At 41.6% G+C, this 24714-nt stretch overlaps 1 protein-coding gene across 1 annotated transcript in view; it reads right to left on the bottom strand.

The window, feature by feature from the left end:
* Positions 1-24714, bottom strand: part of LOC149442042 (uncharacterized) — a 158377-nt gene that overhangs the window by 16547 nt on the left and 117116 nt on the right. The window contains exons 17-24 of the mRNA XM_089656583.1: positions 19759-19803; positions 10835-10888; positions 10695-10748; positions 6311-6364; positions 4975-5046; positions 4805-4840; positions 701-745; positions 115-147 (exon numbers count right to left, since the gene is read on the bottom strand). Of these exons, the coding sequence (XP_089512709.1) occupies positions 115-147; positions 701-745; positions 4805-4840; positions 4975-5046; positions 6311-6364; positions 10695-10748; positions 10835-10888; positions 19759-19803 (393 nt within the window). The remainder of the gene's footprint in view (positions 1-114; positions 148-700; positions 746-4804; positions 4841-4974; positions 5047-6310; positions 6365-10694; positions 10749-10834; positions 10889-19758; positions 19804-24714) is intronic.

Below are 24714 nucleotides of genomic sequence, written 5' to 3'. Positions count from 1 at the left end.
ACTGATGCTAGAGACAGCCAGTGTACTAGTATTTTTAGAGGGAGGTCAGCAGTATCTCTCTTAGCAGTGATTTTGTTTAAAAATTTATTTTTTAAATAACTGTGTTATACTTACTTGACCTTTGTCTCCAGTGTAACCTAAATCTCCCTATAGCAATAAAAGGAAGACATAAGACTGAGTTAGCTGAAAATCTAGGAATTAATTCTAATTGTAAATTATCTGTTATGTCAGTGAAAAGCAACATACACAGCATACAACATTGAAAATAATAATGAGCAAGGACATTTTTCAGCACTACAGCCTAACATTTGTATGGATCGGAGAACACAGTTCAGGCACAGGGAACTGTTCATGGATTTTGCTGGGTTAGTTGTTGCTCTAGAGCTCCTGCTAAATATGTAATATTTATAATGTATATTACTACCATCATTTTAAATATTCCACTCAACTGGCAATAATATTTAGGACTATTTGTTTTTCCATTAATTATGTATATTTTACAACTAAATATAGTTACAGCTCTGATAAAGGTTTTAATTAGACATGCTAATATAACTTTTAAAAAATAAAAATATATTTTGCTTGACATTTTAAGAACATAGTTATTGTGCATTGAAGTTTGGACATCAGGTCTGTTAAAACAAGTAGCAAATACAGTATATATTACAAACAGTATGATTGTTAATTCTATTATAAATACCTTGGCTCCTGTTTTTCCTTTTGTACCTTGTCTGCCATTTTCTCCCTACAATATAAGTAGTTCATTAGAAAAGCATGAGCCATTGATATCATATGTCTTTATACCAATTAAGGGGGTTTCAGTACTCTTTTTTAGCACGGGGTGGCATCCTTGCAAACACATTAGACACATTGGTGTTGATTTGGTAAAAGCAAATAGGCTGTTCATTTTGCAAGGGAATTTTCACTTTGAAAGGGAAGTTTCCATTAGTGCATGAGGTGAAGTTCTGTTCCTTTCCATCACCAAATTATGTGAAAAAATACTACAGATTTTTTTTTTCCTTGCAAGTGATGGGTATTTTTTTTCACAGTGAAATTTCACAACAATCACCTAGGTAGGGAAAAATGCTCTAGTAAGGTAAACATTCCATTGCAAAGTGAACAGCATATTATCCTTTAGTAAATCTACCCCATATAGTGCAATTACTTGTTGTAAAACAAAAAAATGTACTCTCCCTCTGCAGCTCATCCCATACATCTCATTCTGTCAGCAACCTTCTCATTCTCAGAAAGTTCATCACACAAAAGAAATCAATAGCAAGCTTTGCTGCCTACACAGTCACTGGAGTATTCTACCTATGAAATATGCTATATGTCCCCTTTCTCTTTTGTGTCTCCCCCCCCAGGTTCCATTAGTACTCCAATAGTACTGAGTTCATTTCTAGAAAACCATTGAATTATGCTATAGTTCTAACTATGAATTATGGTTATACCTTAAGGGAGAACCTGATGGACATTCAAAAGCATAATGAATTTAATTCTTGAGTTAAACAGTTTTGTGGGTTCATCAATTTCAAAATCTTTTGTGTGACGTTGGGGTTGATTTACTGACATCAGAGTTCATTTTCCCTTTAGTTTAAGCAACCCACAGATAATGTAATTTTTCTTTTCTTCTGTCATGGGTGGATGGAAAGAAAATTGCTTGATTCCCCCCATAAATACAGTCAGCGTTGATGGGAGAATCCCTTCTGCAGCGCAATTGCGTTGCCTTCCCTGCTGGGAGAACACAGTGATCACTGATAGCGGCTATAGCCGCCAGCAGTGATAGCATGAAAAAAATACAGCAGGCTGGTTGTACTGAAATCGATCGATGGATTGACTTCAGTACAATCAGCCTGCCCATAGATGGATTGAATCTCGGCCAGTTTCTGTTAAACCAACCAGCTTTGCATCTATGGCCAGCTTTAGTGAATGAAGTTCTGCTGACTTCTTTCATCCAATCATGTGCAAGCAAAAATATTGTTTTTTTCCTTACATGTGATTGAGTATTTTTTTCAAAGGGAATTTAAAAAACATTCATTAAAGTGGTGGTAAACCTCTGAAATGAAAAAGGAACAGAGCAGATCCTACTATAGTGTGTACCAGCCTCAATCCAATGTACCAAATGTGGTTCCCCTCTGATCACTCTTTTCTCTGCTATCTGCATGACTCACTTCTGTCAGTCTAATTCAGCGCCACAGAATATCAAGTGATGGCCCGCCCCAGCTCCAGCACACAGCTGGTGACATACAGCCTCTGCCATGTATGTTTCCCTATTATTCTGTATAGAGGGAGATGTGTCCTTTACCTCAATTCAGGTCCCAAGCTACACTGACCTCTCTTCTCTAGTCTGTGCAGTGTGTTACATCAGATCCCTGTCCCCTGCCTGCTAGAGCTGAGAAAAATCCTTTGATCTGTGTGTTTTAGAAGGATGTACATGAGATGTGGCTATAGATAAACATGTACAACTTATGTAGGAGGATATGTTTCATCTCTGTTTATCACCTGAGGCTACTCATTTCACTGGGTATATGTAGGGGTTTACAATTTTTTAAGCTAAATGAAAATTTCTTTGCAAAGTGCTCTAGTCCTTTAGTAAATCAACCCCTACCTGTGTTGAATTCGTAGTTGTGGCCTGATATGATAACATAAACTTAAAGTAGATCTAAACCTAATCACTGTAATCTCATATATAGTGAAGGAAATAAGTATTTGATCCCCTGCTGATTTTGAATGTTTGCCCACTCACAACCCCCGAAAGCTTGTCCTCAAAATTGTATGTTAGTGCAAATAAAAAAAGTATCACGGACAGTATTCAATTGTTTCCCACTCACAAAGAAATGATCAGTCTAAAAATTGAATGGTAGGTGTATTGTAACACTGAGAGACAGAATAGCAACAAAAAATACTGAATTTGCTCTGAGGAAGGGGGTTCAGCCCCCGAAACGCGTCAGCTTATCCGCATCATTAGACACAGTTGTATTGTGACTGTCTTTGTGGATTACCCATACTGCCTATAATCACGTTGGTTTGTGAGTATACATCCTTTTTTATCTAATAAATTACGTGGTATACCACGGTAATGCACGATGAGAGTGCGCCCTTGTTTGTTTTCATTTACCTAAGAGGGTACACCTGACACTCTGAAATGCTGTGGGTACCATATCATGAGTAAAAGTGCGTGAGATTGAATCTTGTCCCTCATAGCACCCCTTCTCTCTGTGTGTTTCTGTTTTTAATGTTCTGGCCCTCTGCTGAGAGCCAAAGAACCAAGGTACTCAAAAGAATCCTGCAAAGTATCTTGCAATGTCATTTGTCCACCACTTTTTATACTATATAACTCAATTAAATCATATACTATGGATAAGTGATGGCGAACCTTTTAGAGACCGAGTGCCCAGCCTGCAACCCAAAACCCACTTATTTATCGCAAAGTGCCAACACTGCAATTAAACCTGAATACTGAGGTTTTAATTTGGAAAAAACAAACCATACATTAACATTTTTTGTCTTAAAAGAAAAACACAATAACAGAGCTTCCACTGACCAGCGGCACAAGGGGGCAAAGTTCCACTGACCACATGCACAAGGGGGCAAAGTTCCACTGACCACATGCACAAGGGGGCAAAGTTCCACTGACCACCAGCACAAGGGAACAAAGTTCCACTGACCAGCGGCACAAGGGGGCAAAGTTCCACTGACCACAAGCACAAGAGGGCAAAGTTCCACTAACCACCGGCACAAGGGGGCAAAGTTCCACTGACCACCGGCACAAGGGGGCAAAGTTCCACTGACCACCGGCACAAGGGGGCAAAGTTCTACTGACCACCAGCACAAGGGGGAAAAGTTCTACTGACCACCAGCACAAGGAGGCAAAGTTCCTCTGACCACCAGCACAAGCTAAACTCTTGTGTTAATAAAAACAAATGTATTAATACTCACAACCAGTCCAATATATATATCCCTGGCAGCGCACTGACTAGCCATGCGAAAGCATGGACGAGTCGTGGCTAATGAGTTGCAGTTTGTGACGTCATCGCCTGGTGCATCTACTCCTGTTATCCGATGCTAGGCTGCTGGGGCAGCTTGGCTCGTGTGCCGACAGAGTGGGCTCTGCATGCTCACTGCGGCTCACATGCCATAGGTTCGCCACCACTGATATAGATGAAAAATTGTAAAAAGAGATGTCTTTTATGTGTTTAAACAAAATCCTCTGTGCATATGATTTGGCATATTGTTTTTATTGAATGTAAGGGCAGGTGTACTTTTAATACTGACTTTTAGTAAACCTATCCCTACCCCCCCCCCCCAACCTAAACTACACTGATACCATTCCTGCGGACATGAAAGTAGTAGTATTGCAAAATACCTGGGGGGACTTGGATCTTTGGTTTGGGGCTGTTCTCAGCAAAGGGCCAGAGCACTAGTGCAGCTGCAGAGGGTGGGTTAGTATAGTTTCGTTGGAGAAGGGAGGAAGATGAAGTACTAGTGAAGATAAAGGTACAGTTGTCCTTTAACTGGAATTTTATAAATATAACATAAATATGTAAAAAAACATAAACATCAAATGTACCAGTATTGCGTAAAGAAAAAAGAAAAAATATATTAATTTTAAAGTAGATAAAATACAAAAAGTTCAAATAGTGTATTATGCACATTGAGCTTTAATCTATTAATTAAATGACAGTAGAAAGTAAATACTGTATTTGTACAGGAAAATTTGCATTACACTGTTTAGACCAAGGAAATACAATGTTATTGCAGTCAAAATTCATACAACAGAATTAAAGTGCTTCACATTTATTACCTTTTCACCATCATCTCCAATGTCTCCCTTTGAGCCCTGTACACAGAATAATATTAAAAGGTTACATAAACACACACGACTTACATTTCTGTACAGTGTCAGTTACCATCAGTTGTCAATGTCTAATCAATGAAGGATTTAGCCTTAAAAAAATAAAACAATGTACTTGCCTTTGGACCTTGAAGACCCTGTGGGCCAGGTTTGCCATTGGTTCCTGCATCACCCCTTGCACCCATAGGACCCTAGAGTTATAGAATGCAAATAAATAAATACATATTTCATTCATTCAGGCAGCATGTTGCTAATAACTATTCCCGACTTGCATTGCTCTGATTATAATACATTTAACTTCAGTTGGTCATACCTGGTTTGCTAAGTGAGTAATACAAATGATTTAAGCAACACTTGTGACTTATAGCTGTGTCTGAACACCAGAAAAGCCTTCAATTGTAGGCAGAGATTTTCCATGATGGCTATCTGTGAGCTTTTCCAGACAGAGAATTGAAGTAATGCTTGATACTACCTGCACTATATTCTTTCATTGGCTACATTGAGTGGGCTGTATCTGTTCCCGGCAATGAGGATAAGCAGATAACTCTCTTCCTGTCTTTCTTGCTGACTTAGCTAACCATCTGCTGTGTGGCCACCCTACATATTTTTTATCATCAAACATTTTTTGAGGCTAAAAAATGGGTTTCAAGCATTGTAAACCAGTAATAGCAGTACAATGCACACAATTTGTAAAATACATATAAGTGTATTAAATAAAATAGTTAAGCAGCAATAGAAAAAGTGCCCATAATAATTTAAATTCAGTCTATTACCGTTATATCACTATTTATGATTGATTATTATGGGTTAATGTACTTGGCACATTGTATTTTAATTATGGCGATTGCATGGTATCATGGAATATAACTTCTGTGGACAGTCAAAATATAATTTTTCATTAAAGTAGCACAGAACTATTGAATGCAAAATATACTGTGTTTTCATAAAATATTTTTCACAATATTTAATAAAATAATAACCCTGAATACAATATCAAACACCAATACACGATGGATTAACTGTATGTACCTTCATGCAGGTCTACATAAAACTGGAACTACTGTGTTATTTGCCTATGGCAACTCTTATGCCAACAGTTTTGACTGCCAGTAAGGCTTACATATGAAAACAGTATAGCCCTTCCAAAAAAACTGGCATGTGTAAATACTGGCTAACAGAGAACAGAGCAATACTGCATATACTCATGGGTTACCTTGGAAGCTGCTTTAATTATTTCCACATTTTTAGCCGAACACATACATGAAGCTACTTGCCTAGGTAAACTTAGTACCAATTTTCCACAGCCTCTAAATATCACAATCAGATGAAAATAACTTATTTTCTGACATTGCTAAAAAAAAAGTTTGTGTACTAAGATAAATTGTAAAAATAAAAATTGCTGGTAGGACAGTATGTATAGAATATAAATAACAAACATAAATGATTGTGTGATACCATTGGTCCTTCAGTGCCAGGTGGACCTGATGGCCCTCGGTCTCCTTTGTCTCCCTGTTATGAGAAGAACAATATGATATGAACATTACAGAACTGTTATAGTAGGTTTGTTCTTTTGAGTTTGACATTAAAGTTAAAAATAATCTGCCCTAATCACTTAGCAGAACTGTTATTGTTATTCTCATTTAATTATATTGTGCCATCAAAATCTCAAAAACAGTTTATAATAAAGTGTACATTAAGTATTCAAACAGTTGTGAGAAACAGTTTGTGAATATTCTGATTACTGCATGAATGTTTCCTAAAATGTAATCTCATTTTCATGTCAATATAGTAAATAAAGTCTGCTAAAAAAAAAAAATTGGGTCTCGTCAGAGCCAGTATTTTAGCCCTATATGTTTTCTTAAGCTGGTTGCAGCCATGCATGCAAGTAAATCAGTTACATAGGCAAAATAGTAGTGATAAAAAATAAGAGAGTCTAGTCCTCCTCTATCCATATTACCTTGAAATGACTGCTTTCTTGTATGTGGAGTGTTATCCCACCAGACAAACTGGAAGAACTATGAAGCATTAAACAATGGGGAAAAATACATTTCTAAACATATAGAAATGCTTTCAGTTTAGATTCCATAGTTGGTCAAATGTGGTGTAAATTAAACTGATACTCCTTTATTCATGAATATTCTGAGATATTTAAAGCAGAGCTCCAGTCTATTCTGAAAAAAATAAAAGTCAGCAGCTAAAAAAACTGTACACTCACCTGTCCCAGGATCCAGCAATGTGCTCACCGCGGACGGTTTCACCAGACGTTCTCTATGCCCTGCGGCGGCATCTTAGGTTTGGGCACCCGGCTGTGAAAGCTTCACAGCCAGGTGCCCACTGCACATGTGCAAGCAGCGCTGTGCATTGTGATTGGTCCCATAGTTTTCTGGGACCTGTCACATGTCCTGTTGTCAGATATGCTGACCCCTATCTTGAGCTCTGCTGACTCCTGTAGACATCTCTGCCCTGCTGACCCCTATCCTCAGCTCTGCTGATTCCTGTACACTGCCCTACAAACTAATGGCCTCTATACACTGCCCTACAAATTGTTGACCCTATCCTTATCCCTGCTGAGCCCCTGTATACTGCCCTGCTGACCTCCCATCCTCTGCCCCTTACATTTTTTTACTGCACCCCCACATCAGACACGCTAGATCTGGCCCTGTACATGTATATTTTAATAAAGGACTTTGTCAAAATGTGTGTGTACTTATTTACTTTTTTTTGGCAATGAGTAACAAAGGATACTATACTCATATGGGATGGCTGCATATTTGGGGACCCCCTTATTTTATAGGGGCTTGCAGATTTTGTAATCCCACCCCCTGAAAACCCCCACATCCACTGGGCCAGGGATGTAGGGATGAGGCCCTTTTCCCTATCAACATGGGGACAATATGGCTTGCCAGAGGGACCCCCTAGCAAGGTACCTTCCGAAAGTTGAGAGCATGTGGCTTGGTATGGTTCAGGAGGGGGTCACACACCCACTGCCCTTTTCTGGCCAACCACCCTGAATGCCCAGGTTATTACCATGGTACGGATTTTTTTAGGTGGGGTCCTCCTTAAAAAAAAAGACTCCTATCACGGATAAGGGTGTGGCATGTATTTTGGGGGAACTCCATGACATTTGTTTTTCACAGGATCCCCCCTAAAAATAGAATCCAGAACTTTATCTAGCATAAGGTTGTGTTATAGGTTTTTCAGGACCCCATGCCTTTTTGTTTGTTTTGTGCATGTGGTCACCCTTAAAAATCCACACCAGGCCCAATGTAAGCTGAAAGTTTGGTATGGATTTTGATGGGGCTATATGCCATTTTTGGGTTTTATTGAGTGGGGTCCCCGAAAAATCCAATCCAAAACCCTCTTTAGGATAAAGGTTTAGTATGGCTTTCAGTGGGACCTCACACTGTTTTTCTTCTGCAATGTGGCCTAGAATATTTCAGGAAAGGGGGAGGGTGGATGCTCACTTTCTCCTCCTTCCTGGACACCCATGTATGCAGTGGATTTTGAATAGGACCACAAAAAAACTATAGCAAGGGGTCCTTCCCCTAATCCATATTAGACCTTTACCTGGGCATGCAACCTAGTTGGTCAGGAGAAGAAGGGACAGTCAAAAAGCCATATACCCTCATCATTAGGAGGGTACCTTTCCAGAACTTTGGTAAGGCATCTTGTCTCTATGTGGATGAGGAAAAGGGCCTCATCCTCACAACCCTGGCCTTTGGAAATGCTTTGGCCTTTATTTAAATTTTGATATAAGATTTTGCACATTACATTTTTCTTGTTTATTTATTGATTGATGCATTTATATGATTTTTGATTTGAGATTTTACACATGAAATATGTTTTTTTATTTATTCACATATTTATTGATGCAAAGTTATTGATGATTTTCAGCACATAATTTATCACATGAAAGTTTCAATATTTTTAATTTGTATATACCTCCATTGCCATACATCTCATATTGGAATACCTATTTGGCCAAAATTCTTAAATTGGAACATTGTTTTCATTGTTTGTAAAAAGATAATGCAGAACACCACTGATGAATAAAAGACCATAATCATGGTGGTTAAAGTCTGTCTTAACAAAGTTTAAGTCAAAATTGCCATTTATAATTCTTCATATTTTTGAGAGAATAAGCATTTAGTTTCTAATTCTGAAAACAAAAGTTTTTCATCAGTAAGAGCAATCTACTGCCTTAATTGAAGGAACAATATGAAAAAGAACCAAAACAACCATTATGTATCCTGACATAATACCAGCCATGCAACCAATGTTTTTCGATTTCAAAGCTAGATAAACGGTCTTCTGTAAATATATGTTATATACAGCCTATATATTTTTATATATTCAAACATTTGTGCCCTCCTAAACTTTAGACTTTTAGAATTTAGATTCAATGCTTTCAAAGAAAAATAGGTAACCATCTTGTTGGTTAAATGAAGATGTTAAACATGAGTTTTACAAAAGGAAATTCACAGAAACCACCGAATAACATTATAAAATACTATCTACTATACATTATTTATTACAGATACTTATATAGCGCTGTCAATTTATGCAGCACTTTACATATATATTGTACATTCACATCAGTCCCTAACCCTCAAGGGGCGTACAATCTACGGTCCCTAACTCACATTCATACATACACATACTGGGGCCAATTTAGACGGGATCCAATTAACCTACCAGCATGTCTGGAGAGTGGGAGGAAACCGGAGTACCCGGAGGAAACTCACGCAGGCACAGGGAGAACATGCAAACTCCAGGCAGGAGGTGCCATGGCTGGGATTCGAACCAATGACCCTAGTACTGCCAGGCGGAAGTGCTAACCATTTAGCCACTGTGTTGCCCTTCACATAATAATAATGCCACAAACCAAAGAAAAAAACATTTACGTTCAATGGAGTATATGTAGCACCCTTCTAGTTAGGTCCTAGGATAGGTATATTTAATTTTGGGTCCATTGTAGTCAATGGGGTTACTTTGTTCTGTAAGGCAAATTTAGTTTGGCTCACTTTACCCAGTGAAGCTGGCATCTGTTCCGGTTATAGCATGAGCATTAGTATAGGTAAATTTAGTTCTGGCTCACTGTAACCTGCGGAGCTGCATTTGACTGTTTTGGCCTGGTCTGTGCTCCAGACTGCATGATTGATTGCTTCCTCCTATTCATCTAGAGGAGCTCTGGGAAGTAGAGGCAGGAAGAATTTAATCAGCAGCTTAATATTTATGTAGCCCCAGCCAATCCCTGGGAGATCTGGCCCAGAGTATTCTGGGAGAAAGCATAAATACTCTGGAGTGGAGAGCAGCCTTCTCTTTTTCCAGAGAGAAAGATCACAGCCATGTGCTTGACAAGTGGAGACCCCAGCTGGGAGCCTGGAGGGCCTGGAGCCACTGAAGATTGCTGAAGGTTCACTGAGGGGCTGTCTCCTGAGGATTTGATCTGATACTATTGGATAAATTACCTGCAGGATACTGGTAGGAGGTAACCATTTGTCCAGAGACTTCAGTGAGTACAGACAGGGCTGGGAGATCCTAAAGACTGAGGTCAGCCAAGTGTTTGCAAAGAAGTTTGTTCAGAAGAGCATAGGCTATCTATTTGTTTTGAAGGGGCTGTTGCTTGGACTGTTCACTGAGGAAGGCTCAACATCCTCAATACTGTTACTGTAGAGCCAGCTCACCATCTGCTCATACGGGGACTGTTTTCAATGTTTCAAGAAGCAAGTTTAGTGTCCTGAACCCTGATGAAGGCAGCAGTTTATTTTATCTAGGTTAACAGCCAAGTGAAGAACTAATGTAAACATATAACTGAAAGTATATGTTCATAGCATACCTTTGGTCCAAAAAGTCCAATGTTTCCTTCCTGGCCACGTACACCAAGGGCACCCTAGAGGTTCACATTTGGTAAAGTTAGACTGTGAATGCAAAGAGCAGCAAACAGAATGGAGCAAAACATTCTTTCAATTAACTTACATCTTTTCCATGACGACCTCCATCACCAGGAATACCAGACAATCCTGTTATACCCTGTATAAAAAAACAAGTATCTTTAATAATGACTCTGTTTTATTCATCTATTGACCACTTGCCCTCCAGAGGAATTACCTCCCTTCCTGACCAGGCCATTTTTTGCAATATTTAACTGACAATTGTGCAGTCATGCAACGCTGTACGTAAATAAAATTTATAATACTTTTCCCCCAACAAATAGAGCTTTCTTTTGGTGGTATTTGATCATCTCATGTTTTTTAATTTTTTTTAGTCTTTAAATAAAAAAGACCATAAATTTTTTTTAAAAACTATATTTTTTACTTTTTTGCTACAAAACATATCTAATAAAACATTTAAAAAAAATAAAATGTCTTGATAAATTTAGGCCAAAATGTGTTTTGCTACGTCTTTGCTAAAAATAAATCCCAATAAGTGTATATTAATTGGTTTACTTGAAAGTTATAGCATCTACAAATGGCGGTATATATACTGAAATTTTTTTTAATTTTTTTTATACTGGTAATGGCAGCTATCAGCGACTTATAGCGGGAATGCGGCAGGCATTCTGACACTGGGTGGGAACTGACTAACTGCCACTGACATCCCCAGTGACACTAATACAGTGATCAGTGCTAATAAAAAGCACTGACACTGTACTAATGACACTGGGCAGGAAGGCATTATTATCCGGGGCGATCAAAGGGTTAACTGTGTGCTGTGTATGTTTTACCATGTGTGCTGTTTTACTTGGGAGACATGCTGCTTTGCATCTCTCTACAAAGCAGCATGTCCATGCTGACAGGAGAGAGACCTGTGTTGTTTACACACAGGTCTCTTCCCTGTCAGCTTTGCCAACGATCACTGAGTGCCACAGAATCGCTGGCCGGGACCTGGTGATTGACATCCCCAGCAGCCAATAGCCGCACGGGCAGGGCACCGCGCATGCACCCCCTACCCATAAATGCAAATCATGCATATATATATATACGTGATTTTGCGCAGCCATGCCACCCTGTAGCAGTACTTCAGCTATAGGGCGGATGGCAAGTGGTTACATCCAAAATTGTTGTTGTCAACATAATTTTGCACATGTGTGCAAACACATGTAACTTAATTTTTATGGTGTAAATATGATAATCAATGATGCAGTAATATTTGTAAATTTGACAGATGTGGGGCCAAACGTCAAAATTGGTAAAAAATATCCAGATTTCTAACAGATATTTTAGTTCATTTTATCTTTTAATCAACTTTAAAAGATACAGACAGAATACATAATAGGTCTTGGACCACAAATAAGAAAATGACTACATTTTGTGTTCTGATTATAACTCAGCGCATCAAATATCCCTTTCACACAATAGGCTCAGGCATGCATGACAGCGGTAAAGAGAAAGACCTCCATAGTGTAATACCGCTTTATTAATGAAAAAACGCCAAATAAATGGACACTCACAATAAAATCCTATTAGTACAGCAGTTTCCCATGTGCTATGGGTGTACAAGGGGACTCGGGTGTACCAAGATGGCGTCAAAACCGGAAGTGAAACCGGAAGTGTGTCACCGCACATGCTCTCTACGCGTTGTGCGTTATGCTCTCTTCACGTGGCTTTCTCAGCTATCCTGAGGAAGCCACGTGTCCTATCGTGGTGTAACGCGTAGAGAGCATGTGTGGTGACACACTTCCGGTTTCAGCGGTGACGCACTTCCAGTTTTGACGCCATCTTGGTACACCCAAGTCCCATAGTACACCCATAGCACATGGGAAACTGCTGTACTAATAGGATTTTAATGTGAGTGTCCATTTATTTGGCATTTTTTCATTAATAAAGCGGTATTACACTATGGAGGTCTTTCTCTTTACCGCTGTCATGCATGCCTGAACCTTTTGTGTGAAAGGGATATTTGATGCGTTGAGTTATAATCAGAGCCCGACTGGAGTCAGTGGAGCCATAGTGTGGGAAGCCGTCTGGTTTGAGGATTACCCAAGGTGTTGTGGCCCTTAAGGGTCGATGTTAGGAGGTGAGGAGGCACTTTAGCCACTGTGGGATAAGTCACAAAGAGTGTCACTGAGATCACTTATAGTGTACACTGAAGATTGAAGCACTTTTTGTTGGACTGGTCACTATCGATGTTTACACTGAACGATTTTATTCAATTGTCGTTTATTTATTTTTTCTATTTGTGTTGTTGCACCTATCACTTGATATATTAATAATGGATATCTAATTTTTGGTATATATTTCACTCTACCTGGTGTGTATACATATTGTTTAGCAGACGAGGCATTTTTTACACAGTGTGTTGCTGTTTTTAAGCACGGGTCACTTTGTATTATTTCAAGGATTGGAGTCTCACGTTATTATTATTTATGTATATATATCTATTTTGGGTATATATTTCATTTAACCTGGTGTGTTTATATTTTTATTGGCAGACCAGGCACTTGTTTTTGCACAGTGTGTTGCTGTTTTAAGCACATGTCACTCTATATTATTTAAGATTGGAGTCTCACGTTTTAATTATTGCTTATTAATGTATATTTATTCACCTATATTTGTGTGTACACTGATTTGTTGCATTTGCATAGCGCTTCACCATTTTTTGTTATAATTTACACATCCTGAGGTATAGGGAATAGGTGATAGCAGCTGGCTATTTATTAGGTAATTTCATAGTTGAGCGCAGGAGGAGATTTCAATTTTAACATTTTGTGTTATAAAATAAGTCAATTTTCTAAGAGTTAAGAATAAAAATTATATATAGTTCAAAATTTAACTTTCAATGATACAAAAAATAATATAATATGAAATAATATTAGGATCAGTTTAGCGTTAGAAATTAAAAAGTTTTAGATATAAAACAGCATATTAGGTATAATACAGTCCCTGTCTGAGTACCAACATCATCATTATGGATACCATTCCAACTCCACTGTTTTATGGCAGAACACAGAGTGGGTTAGTCATACATTTTAGATCATAGTATCAATATACATAAAAATATTTCAAAATTAAAAAAAGAAACATACTGTATAACTAAAGAAAAGCATTGTCTGACACTTCAGTTTTTGAGGAGCAAAAGGACCAGTATAGTATTAACACCATCATTAAAAAGAAGAGCAAAAAGGTAAAAATCAAATACATCATATACTGTACATGCACACACTAAGAATAGGGCACATGACTGTTATACCAACCTTTATAAAAATTGCAGTAAAGGAAACAATGCATACTGATCAAAATATAAACTAATAAATGGAGAGAGAGATTTAAAGTGACTTTGCGGAGTCAAACATACAAACATTAACAGGTGGTTGTAGATACCATGAATATGACAGCTTTTAACTTTCCAGAGCTTCCTACCATCTATTTAATAGCAGAAAACATCTGAAATTCCAATTTACCTATACTCTACTGTATATGATACGAACCTTCATACTTATACAGTGCTAACTATGCTTCCCCCACATGAAAGCCCTCAAGTCTGATTATTGCCCAGGGGAGTGTCATGTGTTTCCTTATACCCAGAAACATGGAATCTTTTTACCAAGCTCTGGTGGTGGACTGGGCAGTAGAGAGTGGAAGAAAAGTAACAACAAGCGCCCTACAGTGCCTTATTTTGTCACAAGCAATGTAGCGCTGTGGCTTGCCTTCCTGAAATGGGGTGTGACGGAGGGTAGGCAGGACAGAACACACAGAGTAGATGGCAAACGCACAAAGCTTTATTGAGACAAAAGATGACAGTCACTCAATAGGGGGGTTCGCCGAAAGGGTGACCTCGGTGGCAAGAGAATAGCAAGGAGGGGCTGAAACACTTATAGTCCAGTACAGGGGCAAGGAAGAGTCTCTGTAGCACATTGTAATCCAACAGGGAGAGTAGGGGGGTCAACACGGGAGCAGTTCAAGTAAAACAGGGAAAAGCATATGCCCACGGGTCCGACAGGGTGCCTGGTCTCCCAGGGATAGAAAGTAAGACACAGGTACCTGTTGAGGTCTGGAGTAGGCGGGTGGTCTCTCCTGTTGGACCGGGGTCTGGTGCAGCTGGCAGGCAATTCCCCCTGGACTGGGGTCTCAGGCAACTGGTAGGCAATCCCCCTGGACTGGGGTCTCCGGCCACTAGTAGACAATCCCCCTGGACTGGGGTCTCAGGCAACTGGTAGGCAACCCCCCTGGACTGGGGGTCTGCAGCAATGGCAGGAAATCCCTTGGACTGGGGTTTCAGGCACTAGTAGGCAATCCCCCTGGACTGGGGGTCTCAGGCACTGGTAGGCAATCACCCTGGACTGGGGGTCTCAGGCACTTGTAGGCAATCCCCTGGATTGGGGTCTCAGGCAGGCTTGGGTGCGGTTCCTCCCCTTGGCTGGAGGTCTTGGCAGAGTCTAGCCACAAAGGCTCCCGCCGCAGCTGGGCTCCCTCCTTTGGCTGCGCATCGGAGAAGATGACCGGAGCGCCCAGCATCAGCTTCTTAAGCTGATGCAGGATGCTCCCTGGTCGTCTTGGTAACCAGGGTGGGCCGGAGCTGGCGTGCCTCGTTGCCAGGAAACTTCCCGTGCCTGCGCTGCGGATGACAGGGCTGGGGTGGCGTCAGCAAGACGCTGCAGCCCGGAACATCCCTGCAGGAGGTTTGCACTTCTCCGTGGAGAGGTGTGAACCTCGCCACCTTCTCCTCTCTGGCCGCGCTGGAGGGGGAGAAGATAGTGGCAGGGGTGGTGAAAGCCGCACCTCTCGTCCATCTGCTGCAGGATGAGAGGTGGAGGGGGGTCAATGGACAACAGGGAGAAATCATGCATGGAGATAGGGGACACAGTGAGATGGGGCAGGATGACACTGGGCCCCCTGGGGACATCAGAAGGACCTGGTGCAGGAAATTATTTAATGCAATTTGGGGACATGTAGCAAGTTGGCAGGGAGGGGGGAAGATACAGTAATTGAATTTGGCCATTTGGCAGAGTGACACGGAGGACATACAGTGTTTGATTCTGAGGGACATTTGGTACAGGGAATTAATAAGGGGATTAAGCAAAATCAATAATTGGCAGGGGCCCCTATACCGTGACATGGGGGTGTTAGCTGAACTACATATCCCATTGCAAAATAAAGGCAATTATTGTGTCATGTTTAGTGCACAGTAGCAGACTAAAGGGCGTATTAGCAGAGCACATAGTGTGCCATGGTGAAATATGGAAATATCAGTGTTGGAGGAAAAAAATGTCCTAGCATTTTTTTGCTCTGGTGAACTAAGTACAATGCAATTATTTCCCTATTTTGCTATGGTACATGGCAGTACATGAGTACTGCAATGCACTCTCCTTTCACCTTACTGGGGTCTCAGGCAACTGGTAGGCAATACAGTTTTTAGAGAAATTCTCTTGCATGGGACCCGTTGCCAGATTTATGGATTGTTATGATATTGCCTCATATCATGTCTGTGGAACTATATGCTTTTCCCATTGCTGCAGACTGACAAAACTTCTGAAATTCACACAAAATATACATTACTGTAGTAAGTCAAATACTTTCTAAAAGCAATTACAGCATCCCAGAAGCCTGTTGCACAAAATCTCCTCCAAGCATCAGCAGAATTTGGGAAATCGTGTATTGGACTATTGGAATTGGGGGCTGAATAATAATTTTGCTGTTGGTTTCTGTTATATACATTTATGTGCCTAAACTGATCGTAGGATGGCAATGCCAAGGGCTAAACTAGAACAGAAGACTCAATATATATATTTGTATAAAATGTGCACTTAAGGTGTAACTAAAGGTAAAAAAATGTTTTCATTTTGGATAGAGTAAGGGAGGATTAAAACCCTCATCCTTTTTTTACAATCTCTGCCCCATAGGTAAGATTTCTCTTCATTTCCTCTCCCATTGCCAAAACAGGAAATCCCTCCAAAGTGAAGGCATTCTAGTGTGTCACCAGAGTCACCAAATCCAGTGTCCCCATTGGAAGATTTCCCTTCTATTCCTGTTCTGGCGTCAACCCAAAATATGGGATTTTCTTTTACTTTCAATGGTAATGGTAAACAGGACAAATAGAGGGGATGAATTTCCCTAACGGGGAACAGACAGCAATAAAAACAGACAGGTGTTCTAATCCCTCTCCACTCCATCCAATACTTAAAAAAAGTTTTGCCTTTAGTTATACTTTAATATCCTGGCATAAGTCAATATAAGCAATTATTCAAACACCAAATATGACACTCTACTGTATAATAGACTCTGTGCATAATGTTGTGATCCAGCTTTCCAACTGTTTTTAGAAGCACATGCTGAACACTCTGGCTGTATCTGCCTGCTGTGACACCCTCATGCTACGCTATGCCTATCTGCCCCAGCTTATCCGTTCTTGGATCCGCTGCCTCGGAACTGCCCATTTACAGTGTATACTCAGTGGTAGAATGTAGATTTTACTGGCACTTGTTCCCATCCACAGACAATTACAGATGGGTGCCAAACACCTTTTTAGACGACTGACAACCCTGACTCCGGGAGCTTGTAAACAAAGATAATGCACACGAGCTGCTATTCCTTCGCTTTTCATTCAGTAAGCTAAATGCAGAACCAAGAAGCAAAACCTTAGCAGCCATATTTTCATGCAGTCACCCACTAGATGGGTAGAATTTCATTACCATGATTTCAGAAAGGTGTGGTTGGTAAGCTATGCATGTGGAACCCACGTGTAGCTACAACAGCTAGGATTACAGTATTTATTTGGGGTATAATATACAGTATGATTTCCACTTTAAGTAAAGTTGGGAGGAAAAGGGTTGAACATTGACCTAAATTTTATATTTGTGGAGTACTGAAAAAAAATTAAAAATAAAAGTTGTATAAAAATAAAAGGTGTTCAGGGAAGAACTTTACCACCCCTCTTCCTGTATTGAGGCTCATATGTCCCAACTCATTGTTATGCAGATGCCACCAGGTTACTACAGCATTCTTACCTTGTTATCAGCAAACAAATCTGCCAACAAAACACCCCTTACAGCACTTAGATGTAACATAGTTTATGTGTGCTTTCCACAGCTTCTAGAAGGTAAAAACAAACATCTGTGCACCGGGTAACTAACTGACTGGTTCTGTTTGTAGATATTTTTTCTGGCATAGTATGGCTGGGCGTGAAAACCAGATTGCTTCTCTAGGAACAATCCAGTCTTCAAAATCTGATGCCGATGTGTATGGGAAAGAACTTTTAGATCAAATATACCTTTAGCAAAGAATGTTTCCACGATTGCTGTGCTTTCATCACAGCAAATCTAAGTGATTACTCCTTGCTGTGTAAATATAACTGAGCCCAAAAGTAATCACTAACTGTAAATGGGTGTAATTTACCTAAAGTTCCAGTTTACCTAAAGTTACACCCAAGTGGTTGGCATTCTTAGATAAATAGTACGTTTAGAATACGCAGAGAAAACTGTAAAACCTTAGCCCTTTGTTCTGATATCATAGAATATATTTAGGCCTCTACTATGTAAGTGTTCTTTAATTAATAGTTATACATTTTATTATAATATCCTTACTATTCCGTGCCCAAATGTTCTAGCATTTGAAATGCCAACTCAGCATACTGCAAAACCCTACCCTTTTCACAAGAAGTTATTTTACTGATGTGTGCAGACAGATGTCCTACACCCACTTATATGAGGAGACAGACTGGAGATCCCAGTAATTATGGCCAGGTTGAAATTGGCCAACTAGCTTCATTCTGTTGCTATTCACTCTTCCAGGTTAATTTGCACCAATGACTATGATATCTGCTCTTGAAACACATGTAGAACAATACTGGCCTTTACACTTTTCACTTCTGCAGATCATAAAATCATACTGTTGCTTTGCTAAAGTTGTTGAAATGTAGTCACCCTATAAAATAATACGGTTAAGAAAACGCCATCTGAATTGTCCTCCGAAATCAACACTTCAGGGAATGTCAATTTGTTGTGTTGCCTGCAGAACTCAGATGTTCTTCCTGCCAAATGCATTTGCCCTGTGGAGATGAGAAAGAACCACTGAGCGCTGCAGGGCACCCAGCAAAATGAAGTATTGGTTTCCAAAGGCAATCCAGATGAGGATTTCTTCAAAACTGCGTAAATGGTCAATGGCATGGCCAGCTGAAGAAGTAAGTATTCACTTTATTCTTTTACAAGGTAACATTATTTCAGCAACCAGCAAAGTAACAAAGTTACTTATAAGGATGCTATATTTTTTGGTCAATGTTTATTTTTTTTAAGTTTAAAAATGTGTACATTGGGTTCAATTTACAAAGATAACACATAAAGATAAGGATACTTATTTGAAAAAGTGACAGTTATTTGAAAGTCACATGTCTAAAACAAGGATTGTTGTCCTTTTGCAAGAGCTTTGTGAATTAAACTCTAATAGGTATATCTATTTTTATTTACTTGTATACAATCTTTATTTACGATCTTTAATTTGTTCATAGCATTGTATGTGGATTATCATTACTTTTTCTTTTTGTAGATGTTTTGCTCTCTCTAAACCCTCCTGAAGAAGTTGAAGAACCGTGAAACATGTTTGAGAAGAACTGGCTATATTATTATGCTTTAAGACTTACCATTCTGTCTCTGGTGCTAACCTGCACCACTTCATAGTAATATTAGTCTAGCTGTGAGAGAGCCATGTTTGTCATGTTTTAATGATGTAATAAATTCATACAACTTTGTGATGTGTATGATGGTACCATAAAAGTCCATATAACCTTAAAAACGAAAACTTTGTGTCTAAACAATTTTTTGGATGCGAGTGCCCCTGAAATTGTGTATATACTATCAATCACATTTCCTATACAAACTAAGCATAATTAATCACTGATTTTCTGAAAGAGTATGTTATATTTAACTGTCTTTTTACATGTCATACAATGTATCTGAAAATAATACTGACCTTTATTCCTGCCTCTCCTGGATCTCCTAGAATTCCTAGGTAACCCTGAAAAAAATCATGACAATCTGAGTACATTCTAGTATTACAAAACAAAAATATTTAATAATATACAAGCATACTTAAAGTTTATGATTGTCTCCATAGTACACCATGGCAAAAAGGTGAATATATTCGAATGAGTTTTGCAATAGCTGTAGGGCAAAGCTAAAGGTTAAAGCGGAGCTACACTCAAAAGGGAAAGTTCCGCTTTAAGGCCTCCTCCCCATCTTCTTTTGGTGAAATGGAGCTTTTGGGGAGGAGGGAGGGAGTGGGTACCTGATTTTGACAGGTTACCGCTCCCACCTCTGTTCCTAGGTAATCAGAAGCGGATTCTCCCCCCTCCAGTCTTCGGGGACACGTCCCAGAAGACTGCGGGACCATTCAGAGTGCGCAGCGCCGTTCATGCATGCACAGTGGGCACTCAGCTGTGAAGCCGCAAGCTGTCACAGTCTGGCTGATAGTAAAGATGTCAGTACCAGGGAGAGAGGACAAAACCTGAAAACCGCTGGGCCGAGCACTGGATTGTGGGACAAGTGAATGGCTGTTAATTAAAAGCCAGCAGCACAGTTCTTGTAGCCTGCTGACTTTTAATTTTTACAAACATGACTGGAGCTCCACTTTAACTTTGATGTTGAACCCTGCAGCTGCTTCTACTTTCCTTCCCCTTGTTGTCACTTTTTCAATGCTTTATTTAGTCAGAGATATAACGTGCCAGACACTTCCAGTTATGGGGGAGCATGTGAGTTACTCCTCCCACATAATAGTGATAGCTTTCACACCCTTTGACAGGCTTAAACACCCCATGCTTTCACATGGGGGAAGGAAGAGAGACAGCAGGTCTTTGTATATCCCATTTTGGAACTTGGATCCATTAGAACGAATCATGATGGCCTTTCCATGGAAAGAATAGAGATTATACTGCACCTTAATGACCCAGCTGGGAGACATTTTGTGAGGAAACTGTATGGCTCCCAGAGAACTGCATGTTCGTGTCATGTTTGGTGATTATATATTGGATAATTTTGCTAACATTTATCCTTTTTGCTTTAAAAAATATTTCTGCCACCTGAGGAAACAATACCCTTCTCATGCTTATAAACATTGTTTAAACAGTATTTATTTTTATATATATATATATATATTAAAACTCTGTTTATTGAACTCAAACAGTTGTACATAAGTGTACAAGCGCATATGTGTTCAGGATTACAGTAATCATATAAAATAATATCAAATACAAATATGTTTCATAGAATAAAAAACTGGAACGATGGCAGTCTCATAGGCCAGCAGGTTGAACGAAAGAAAATTAATCAATTCCCCCATCCATTCAAGGTGGATAGGGGAATTGCTCCAATGGAGCTATTGTATTATAACAATGGGAAGGCTTCCTTGCCATCACAATACACTCATCAGCACAGCTGGTTATAGACAGTAGCACTGATCAAGCAAAATTTTTTAACAGGCTGGTTGTACAGAAGTTGACCAAGAGATTGACTTCTGTACCACCATCCTGTCTATAGATGGATCATAATTTGGCTGGTCCCTGCTGAACCAGTTGAATTTTGATCCATCTATGGCCAGCTTTAAACATGTTGCCAAAAAGGTCACATGTACTGATTACGTTAGTTACAACTGCAAGGCTGGGGAGTCAAACTTCAATTCGGTCTCCAATTCGGTGGTAATTAAAGTGGAGCTCCAGTCAAAGCTAAAAAAAAAAAGTCAGCAGCTACAAAAACTGTAGCTGCTGACTAGAGATGAGCGAAGTATTCAAAAATTCGATTCGGCTGATTCGGCGAATTCGAGGAATAAATTTGATTCGATGCGAATATATTCGCTACGAATTTAACTTATAAAAGGGTGTTTCTAGGCTTCAGAGAGCCTTTATATTAGTGCAGAACACTGTACCTTTAATTTAAATGCCCTTGGAGTCTGCTGGGGAAGAGAAATAATACTGTCAGTCAGTATGACATGCAGATGAGTGCCGTCGATCTTAGAATCACCGCACACTTCACTCATTTGGGCAGTCACGGGGCCAAAACCAGAGTGTGGAGCCACAGTGTGGCGGTGGAGGCAGCAGCAATGGGAGGCCATACAGCACCCTATGACAAAAATGGAACCCACCAGCAGTGTGAGGAGACCTGAAAGTGGCACATGACAGAGTGTGGCGATGGAGACAGCAGCAATGGGAGGCCGTACAGGGACCCATGAGACACTCTGGACCTGGCAGCAGCATTAGGAGGCGGTACAGGGGCCCATGGCAGATTACGGGCCTGGCAGCAGCAATGGGAGGCCCGTAATCTGCCAGCACCCTATGACAAAATGGAACCCACCAGCAGTGTGAGGAGACCTGAAAGTGGCACATGGCAGAGTGTGGCGATGGAGACAGCAGCAATGGGAGGCCGTACAGGGACCCATGAGAGACTCTGGACCTGGCAGCAGCATGAGGAGGCGGTACAGGGGCCCATGGCAGATTACGGGCCTGGCAGCAGCAATGGGAGGCCCGTAATCTGCCAGCACCTTATGACAAAATTGAACCCACCAGCAGTGTGAGGAGACCTGAAAGTGGCACATGTTTGGGGCATGATTCATGGCGGATTTAGTCAGTTGTGTCAGGAACTGGTGGTTTGAAATCCAGACTAATCCACGCCTGATTCATTTTCACAAACATGAGTCTCTCCACACTTTGGGTGGACAGTCGTGTCCTCCGCGGAGTTACAATACCTCCTGCCGCACTAAACACGCGCTCCAATGCCACGCTACTGGCCGGGCATGACAGCCTTTCAAGGGCAAATTCAGCTAGTTGGGGCCAAAGGTCAAGTTTTGTTGCCCAGTAGTCAAGGGGATTGTCTACCTCGGTTGGCAGGGTGCTGTCCAAGTAGGCCCAAGCCTGTTGTTTGAGGTCCTGCTCCAGGTCCACCTGATGCTGCTGCTGCTGCGGCTGGTTAGTAGTTTCCTCACTGCGCTGGTGAAGAAAGCTACTCATCATCGACTGCAGACTGAGGCAGCCGCTGCTGGTGGAGCTGCCACTGCTCCTACCACCCCACCCCTCCCCTGCTGCCATGGCAGCGGAACGCGAGCGCACAGGGCCCACAGTGTCTGAGGATGGACGTTGGCGCACAAAGGCAGAGACCAACTGACTACATAGGTGGTTTTTATAGTACGTTATTTTGGCCTCCCTCTCAGCAGGTGTGAAAAAGGCCACCATTTTGGAACGGTAGCGAGGGTCCAACAAGGTGGACAGCCAAAAGTCATCCCTCTGTCTGATAGTTATTATTCGGCTGTCGCTACGCAAGCAACCGAGCATGCTATGGGCCATTTGTGCCAAGGAATGCGAGGGACTCCCTGCCTCCATCTCCACAGCATACTGCCACGGTGCGTCTGGGTCCTCTGTCTCCTCCTCCTCCTCTACCAGATGCTCCTGCTCCTCCACTCCTATCCGCTGAGTGGAAAAACCACCCATTTCACTCAATAATTCCTGAGCACCAATGTCCTCCTCTACCTCCTCCTCTTCTTCCTGTCCTGCCCCCACAGGGGTCATGTGGCGTTGAGATCTGTGCGCCACGTCTACCGCACCCTGACCAGCCATTGTTAACAGCATTTGTTCCAGGACGTGCAACAGAGGAATGACGTCGTTCATCCCATAGTCCTGCCGACTCACGAATAGCGTGGCCTCCTCAAAGGGCCTCAGCAAGCGGCAGGTGTCTCACGCATGAGCTGCCAATGGCTGACATCTAAGTTACACAGGGGAGTACCTTTATCCGCTTGTAACATCAGGAAATCTGTGATGGCCTTTCGCTGTTCGTAAAGGCGTTCTAACATACTGTATGTAGGGTTGAATTCCACCTTGTTGCAAGTTGCAACGTCACAGCATGAGGAGTCGGTACGGGGGCCCATGGCAGATTACGGGCCTGGCAACAGCAATGGGAGGCCCGTAATCTGCCAGCACCCTATGAAAAAATGGAACACACCAGCAGTGTGAGGAGACCTGAAAGTGGCACATGGCAGAGTGTGGCGATGGAGACAGCAGCAATGGGAGGCCGTACAGGGACCCATGAGAGACTCTGGACCTGGCAGCAGCATGAGGAGGCGGTACTGGGGCCCATGGCAGATTACGGGCCTGGCAGCAGCAATGGGAGGCCCGTAATCTGCCAGCACCCTATGACAAAATGGAACACACCAGCAGTGTGAGGAGACCTGAAAGTGGCACATGGCAGAGTGTGGCGATGGAGACAGCAGCAATGGGAGGCCGTACAGGGACCCATGAGACACTCTGGACCTGGCAGCAGCATGAGGAGGCGGTACAGGGGCCCATGGCAGATTACAGGCCTGGCAGCAGCAATGGGAGGCCCGTAATCTGCCAGCACCCTATGACAAAATGGAACACACCAGCAGTGTGAGGAGACCTGAAAGTGGCACATGGCAGAGTGTGGCGATGGAGACAGCAGCAATGGGAGGCCGTACAGGGACCCATGAGAGACTCTGGACCTGGCAGCAGCATGAGGAGGCGGTACAGGGGCCCATGGCAGATTACGGGCCTGGCAGCAGCAATGGGAGGCCCGTAATCTGCCAGCACCCTATGACAAAATGGAACACACCAGCAGTGTGAGGAGACCTGAAAGTGGCACATGGCAGAGTGTGGCGATGGAGACAGCAGCAATGGGAGGCCGTACAGGGACCCATGAGACACTCTGGACCTGGCAGCAGCATGAGGAGGCGGTACAGGGGCCCATGGCTGATTACAGGCCTGGCAGCAGCAATGGGAGGCCCGTAATCTGCCAGCACCCTATGACAAAATGGAACACACCAGCAGTGTGAGGAGACCTGAAAGTGGCACATGGCAGAGTGTGGCGATGGAGACAGCAGCAATGGGAGGCCGTACAGGGACCCATGAGAGACTCTGGACCTGGCAGCAGC

This window comes from Staurois parvus, unplaced genomic scaffold (assembly GCF_062004578.1).
Source record: "Staurois parvus isolate SC_StPar_1 unplaced genomic scaffold, SC_StPar_1.0 ptg000919l, whole genome shotgun sequence".
In the NCBI taxonomy this organism is placed as follows: Eukaryota; Metazoa; Chordata; class Amphibia; order Anura; family Ranidae; genus Staurois; species Staurois parvus.
The sequence above is the reverse complement of the archived record's forward strand: the minus strand, read 5'-3'. Positions and strand labels throughout refer to the sequence as shown.